Source organism: Benincasa hispida, chromosome 1, assembly GCF_027475165.1.
Source record: "Benincasa hispida cultivar pf3 chromosome 1, pf3_genome.v1.1, whole genome shotgun sequence".
Taxonomy (NCBI): domain Eukaryota; kingdom Viridiplantae; phylum Streptophyta; class Magnoliopsida; order Cucurbitales; family Cucurbitaceae; genus Benincasa; species Benincasa hispida.
Genome location: NC_143478.1, coordinates 46,144,166 through 46,151,372, shown reverse-complemented (window position 1 = coordinate 46,151,372; position 7,207 = coordinate 46,144,166). Strand labels below are relative to the sequence as shown.

At 32.2% G+C, this 7,207-nt stretch overlaps 1 protein-coding gene across 1 annotated transcript; it reads right to left on the bottom strand.

Annotated features, from left to right (window-relative positions):
• Positions 1-788: 788 nt before the first annotated feature.
• Positions 789-1,648, bottom strand: LOC120092999 (uncharacterized). Its single transcript, XM_039051292.2, has 2 exons — positions 1,198-1,648; positions 789-1,099 (listed from the first exon to the last, which is right to left on the bottom strand). Exons 1-2 carry the CDS (start codon positions 1,445-1,447, stop codon positions 903-905), a joined length of 447 nt encoding a protein of 148 aa, XP_038907220.1. The 5' UTR covers positions 1,448-1,648; the 3' UTR covers positions 789-902.
• Positions 1,649-7,207: the final 5,559 nt, after the last annotated feature.

Below are 7,207 nucleotides of genomic sequence, written 5' to 3'. Positions count from 1 at the left end.
TGTTTTTGTGTTTTCAAAAACAAAAAAATATAAAAATAAAAACAAAACAATCAAAACGTGTTTGATATACTTATTTTCAGAAATGATTTAAAAAAAACAAGTAGCCCATTTTCAAAAACAATAATTTGTTGTTTTCGAAACTTGTTTTAAACAATTATGAAAACGAAATACACTTTTGAAAAATACAATTCTATCAGACTACACAAATTACAAATTGAAAATTATAATTTTTTTTCCTCAAAGCCGAGAAACTTGCTTCTGTCTACAACTTGCATCTCTTATCAATTTTTGATGTTTTTATTGTAAAATATCTCAAGGAATATGAATATACCACTAATTTAGTTTTTGCAATATTTTCCTACAAACTTGTAGGATATTCCTTTTCGATAAAAGATTTCTTTTTCTCTTTCTTGATGAAAATTATTTATATTATTTTAACAAATCAAAAAAACTTTTCTCCATCACTTACATTAACAATAAGATTCATCATAATAACAAAAGGCTATGCTAATTTTTTTCATTATTATCTAGAATAATAACTCTTACTAAACACAAATTTTTGAGTCGTGAACAAAACTGGTTTACAAATATAAAAAAGGAGAATCAAACCTATAACTCACTGAAAGAGGTATGTACCAACTGTGACTTGATCACTCAACGAACCATGTTTATTACTAGTAAACTAAAAATTAATTTTTTAAACTTCAATAATTATGAGGATTGAGAATCAAACTATTAACCTTTGGGATTGTCATTATTATCTTTATCCATTGATTAACTAGGCCAGGTTGTGTCGAAAAAGTTTATTCATTATATAAATGTTTTCGGTTTTTACAACAGAAAATATGACATAAGAACTGATATCCATTATTTATAAAACACGTCGATCAATAACGAAAAAATTACAACATGCAATGAGATTGAATGTTGTAACTGAAGGATTTGTTGAGCCATGTCTTCCAATTATTTCTCCCCTTTTCTTCTTCCATTTGCTTTGAGATTTTCTCATTAGGCAATAATGCATGTGAAGTCCCTTGCTTCTTACATAGTAGAAAGTGCCTTACTTGCTTTGATCCTATAGTTTCCCTTGGGCTTAGAGCTGTTAGAAAGAAAGAAAGAAAAGAAAAGGAAAATTGACTTCTTTGATGGTTAATTAAAAGAATATTAAAGGAACAAGGGGTTTTGTGAGAGACATACCATCCCTGTTTTCATCATTAACACAATAGAGAATAAAGTTATCAACATTAGTTCCAAGAGTTGGAAGACGAGCTTGGCGAGCATATAATGTAAGAGAAGTCTTGATAACCTCACAAACCAAGTCATCTTCATTTACTACAAACCTAATTGGTCCTGTGCTTCCAAGGACATTGATAGACACCAAAAATCTATTACACTTTGTATTTGAAATCGCTTTTTTAGCCTTAATTGCTGCGCTTCTCTTCAACATACTTTTTTTTTTTATTAGAGAGAAGGGGAAGAAAAATGTGGTTTTTTAACAACTTGCTTGAAGACGAGAATGAGGACGAGGACGGAGATTGATCAAGACAAAGCACTCAACTACGGGGACGTAGGAGGAAGAAATGAAGGTGAAGAGAACTATATATATATATACATATATAGCCTCCACCACCTATCCTTGTAAAGGACATGGAGAGCATGCCTAATATGTGAAGTTAAATTGTAAATCAACTGTCTTTTGGTTGTCTAGAAGGCCGAGGTGAACATAAAGCATCTATACTTAGTGTGTGGTTGTGATAATAGGTCAAAGAAACTATATTATGGAGGTTGTAGAATAGAATATGTTTAAAGAAAGGTTGTGAATAATAATGATAATAATATGGGAAATTCTTATAAATAAGAAAAAAATAATAATATTTACATTTTATAGCAAAAACAAATTCTAGTTTTCCTTTTTTTTTTTTTTAAATTTCCAAAAATACCCTTCTTCTTCGCCGATTTTCCTTTTTTCGAATTTTTATTTTCCGCGCTCGCTTGCTAAACTCTGCTTCCTCGTCGATGCCGTGATTTTCCTCCTCGCCACTCTCAAATTATAAACACTATATTGATTTTCCTTCTCTTCTTATTCACACCATGATTTTCCTTCTCGCCGATTTTCTTTTTCTTCAAATTTGATTTGTTGCGCTAGCTGAACTCTGTTCTTCTTTCTTCCTCGTCGAACGCATTGATCTTCTTCCTTGTTGAACGTTGTTTTTCTTTCTTCCTCATCGAACGTCGTGATCTTCTTCATCGAAATTCTTCCTCGACCACGGCACAATTTTTTCTTCTATTTTTTGTGTTTGTAAGTATACGTTTCTTCATCGAATTCGTTTATAGTACTGGTGAGTTTTTTTTTTTATCTGCATTGCATTTATGTGCTAAATGTTTGTGGATGAATTGTTGATGGATCTTTCGGGATATAATTCTTGTTTTAAGGCTTTCTTTAAATTTTACAAAGTTAAACGATCGGATAGCTTTTGTTATGCGATCATGTAGAGTTTACCACACAATCGTATAACATTTGTTAAACGATCGTATAGCTAATGCTACACGATCGTATAGAGTTTTTTATACGATCGTGTAGAATTTTTTACACGATCGTGTGACATTGGCTGCATGATTGCATAGGCGCTCGCTTGCTAGACGATCGCGTGGTATTGGATACTCGACGCATCCTTGCGTGCTAAATGATCGTGCTAATCGAATTCGCAGATAGATAGTTTTTGCGTGCTAAACGATCGTGCTAATCGATTTCGTAGATAGATAGATAGTTTCTGATAGAAAATGATATACATATATCACTGTCCATAAGTTATACAAAGTGATAGAGTCTATCACTGTCTATCACTGATAGAAAGTGATAGAACTCTATCATTCTCTATAACAGTGATTAAGCTCTATCACTAGTGATATACCGTGCTTGATATACTGTGATTGAGCTCTATCATTTTCTATCACTAATAGACAGTGATAGAGCTATATACATATTAAGGCTTTCTTTAAAGTTTACAAAGTTAAACGATCAGATAGCTTTTGTTATGCGATATGTAGAGTTTACTGAACGATCATGTAGCATTTGCTAAACGATTGTATAGCTAATGCTACATGATCGTGTAGAGTTTTTACATGATCGTATATCTAATGCAACACGATCATGTAGAGTTTTTTATACGATCATGTGGCGTTGGCTGCATGATTGTGTAGGCGCTCGCTTGCTAGACGATCGCGCGATATTGGATACTCGACACATCCTTGCGTGCTAAACGATCGTGTAGCATCGTCCATCTATGGCTTCTTCCCCGCAGATAGATAGTTTTTGTTGTGACTATGTATGTATGTAAACATTTCTCTACCACTGATAGATAATGATACACATATATTAATGTCTATAAGTTATACAAAGTGATAAAGTTTTATCACTTACTATCCGTGATAGACAGTGATCTAGTTGTATCACTGTTTATCACTGATAGAAAGTGATAGCTCTATCACTTTCTATAACAGTGATTGAGCTTTATCACTAGTGATATACCGTGTTTGATATATTGTAATTGAGCTCTATCATTATCTGTCACTGATAGATAGTGATAGAGTTATATACATATTAACATTTTTCTTATACAATCTTCTTTTCCTTTTATTGCAGTAAATTGATACCATGGTTAATATTCCTGTAGTCATTTTTTATGGTGGACAATGGACTTATTACAATTCTTATGAGAAGTATAGTGTTGCTGGAGTTTTTGTTGATGATATGATAGACTTCAATGGTTTAGTTAGTTTGATATTGGATGAAATTCAGTTGGATGTTTCAATAGATTTATCAGTATTGTTGGATTTTGGTCAAACTAATATTCAATCTGTATTTCAAATAAAGCAAGATAAGGATATCAGTTGGTATTTGTCATTGGCTAAAGATTCAGGGATAGGCATCCTGTAGTTGCTCATGTCAGTCATCATTCTATAGAAGGATCTTGCAGTGGTATTAGTGGTTGAGGTGGTGATAGATTGCTATGTTTAGGTTTTTCTTCTAGTTCTTCAAACGATCAAGTTATACGAAATGTTGGTTTTAATGGAGATTTGAAGGAAAAAGATGTATTTGGAAGTAAAGAAATACTGTGCAAGTGTTTTTATGTAATAGTAGTGAATACAAATTTTCAATTTAGGACTACGCGGTCAAATTCAAAGTCGCTTGAGTTGAAATGTTTGCAAGAAGGCTTTCAATGGTATGTTCGGGCATCTCGGTACAAGAAGAGTGAGTTGTGGATGCTTAGAAAGTATATTTCCGACCATAATTGTTCAATGAATACAACTTAAAGTTGTCATACGCAAGCTTCTTCATCTGTAATTGGGGATTGTTTGAAAGAGGATTTTAGGTTTATCTCTACTGATCAATCCCTTCCTAGAGATATTGTTCATAAGGCTCGTACTAAGCTTGGTGTTAATATTAGTTCTCAAAAAGTTTGGAGGGCAAAAGAACATATATTAAGATCATTAAATGGTGATGCAACTGAATCATATAGCTTGATTCCATAGTTTTTTTAAAGGCTGAAAGAAATGAATCCAGGTATTATTTCAAATGAAGTATTCTTCTTATAAATTTTATATCACTGTGTATTGTAGAACTGTGGTAGTCATCTATCACTGTCTATCAATGATAGTTGTGCATCATTGTCTATCACTGATTGACTGTGATAGCCATCTATTACTGTCTATCTACCAATGATAGACAATGATTGATTTCTTACCATTGTGACTAATATAATTGTTTTCATTTATTTTTTCAAGAACGTACACTGCTTTAAAGATTGATGAAAATGGACATTTTAAATTTTGTTTCATGGCTATTGGTACATCTATTGAGGGGTGGAGGTACTGTAGACCTACCATATCCGTTGATGGCACGTTTTTTAAGTTCAAGTTTGGTGGTACTCTACTATCAGCTTCCACACTAGATGGTAACAATAATATTTTCCCCTTGTGTTTGTTATTGTAGATTATGAGAATGATGTTTCATGGAAATGGTTTTTCGAACATATACAAACTAGTTTAGAGGATAGAGAACATTTAGTCATTGTCTTTGATCGATATTTGAGCATTCCAAGAGTGTCTTAAGTATGTTTAACAATGTTGAGAGTATTATGTGTGCATTCAACATGTTTTGCAAAATTTGAAGAAGTTGTTTAAGGATCCTTTGATTGACCAGTTTTACTTTAATTGTGCTTTTGCAAAATTTGAAGAAGTTGTTTAAGGATCCTTTGATTGACCAGTTTTACTTTAATTGTGCTAAATCTTATACTGTTGATGACTTCGAGTTTAATATGAGATCTATGGAGTCAATTTCTCCAAATATTTGAAGTTACCTTATTAATATAGGATTTGAGAAGTGGTCTCGTGCATATTCACGAAGAAGAAGGTATGAAATGATGACAACAAACCCTTTAGAGTGTGTAAATTTTGTTTTGAAAGAGAATAATAACTTATCAGTTGCAAGTTTACTCGATGCAATTAGAGGTTTACTGCAAAAATGGTTTCATGATCGAAGGAAAGCTAGTTTGTCAATGATAACAATTTTGACTCCTTGAGCAGAGAATATATTACGCAACCAACACGAACAATCAAGAACTTTCATGGTAAGTGTTCTTTATAAAATTGATAGGAGAATGATATTTAGTGTGATAGACAGTAATAGATTTCTATCACTGTCTTTCAGTGATAGACAATGATACTGTCTATCATCGATAGACTGTGATAGAAGTCTATCATTGTGTATCACTGATAGACGATGATAGAAGTCTATCATCCTAACTTGTTGATAGATTTCTATACATTTTTATTTATTTGTATATTTGGTATGTTTGGTATGTCTGTAATACGTTGATTTCTTTTCCCATTTTTATTTATTAGGTTCATCATATTGACAACGTTGAATACTCAGTAATGGATGGTGATAAACAATTCCTAATAAAGCTTAATTTTAGATCTTGTAGCTGTCGAGTATGGGATTTTGAAGAAATTCCATGCTCTCATGCGCTTGCTATTCTTCGGCTGCTTAACATGGATATTTATTCCTATGTATCAAATTATTATTACTCAAGCACGTTGTCATGGACATATATGGGTTGTGTTCGACCTGTTGGAGTCTATTCAGATTGGAGGGTTTTAGATGATGGTATTAGAGCATTACCTCCTATTTTTAAACGTTCACCAGGAAGACCTAAAAAACAAAGGATTCCATCTATAGGTGAAGCTAAAAGTAGTTCATTAAGATGTAGTCGTTGTCATTATAAAGGTCATAATTCTAGGACTTGCAAACTTCATCTAATTAGTCAATGATATAATCATTATAGTTCATTTTTTCCCTTGTATTGCCAAATAGATTGATATTATAACCTATGAAAGTTATTTTTGCCCTTCGTTGGTTCTATTATTGAGTTTGTAAGTGAATGAAACACTATCTTTATATGAATAAAATTCTTGAATTTCTTTGTTTATGTTCTTTTTCTAGACTGAAACATGTGATATACCCATTTATACAAATACTGATATATACTGATAGACACTGATAGATTTCTATCAATGTCTATCATCTATACACACTGATATATCATTGTGTTGATATCCACTGATATCTTCAATCAGTGTATATAACAACTATTCTGAAAATGAAGATACTTGATGAACTGATCATGGATATTGGCACTTAAGACACTACGATCGTTTAGAATTTACTAAAATATCATTTACACAATCGTGTAGTTCCTACCACATCGTGTACTCGATCGTTTAGCTCTGCGTCCAATCGTCTTTATAATCATTTAGCTCATCAGCTATTGTCTATACGATAGTATAGCTCAAGCCAACTATCGTTTACACAATCGTCTAGCACTTCATTCAATCGTTTACTTAATTGAACTATCGTTTAGTTCTTGGTATTAGGATTATCCATGGTTGATTCACTTTTTGGCATCAAAACTAGAAGCATTATAGCACTATAGTAATTGAGTTGAGAGTTAATAGACACTGATAGAAGTCTATCAATGTCTATCAGTAAACTATGAAATTGATAGACTTCAAAAGTATATAATATATATTTAAACATTGATAGACACTACGATCGTTTAGAATATACTAAAGTATCGTTTACATGATCGTGTAGTTCCTAACACATCGTGTACTAGATTGTTTAGCTCTGCATCTAATCGTATAT

Excerpts from the sequence above, each read along its gene's own strand:
- LOC120092999 (XM_039051292.2), bottom strand. The coding sequence starts at position 1,447 with ATGTTGAAGAGAAGCGCAGCAATTAAGGCTAAAAAAGCGATTTCAAAT. Across the intron at positions 1,100-1,197 it reads TAATGATGAAAACAGGGATG|CTCTAAGCCCAAGGGAAACT; the intron begins GTATGTCTCTCA and ends TCTTTCTAACAG.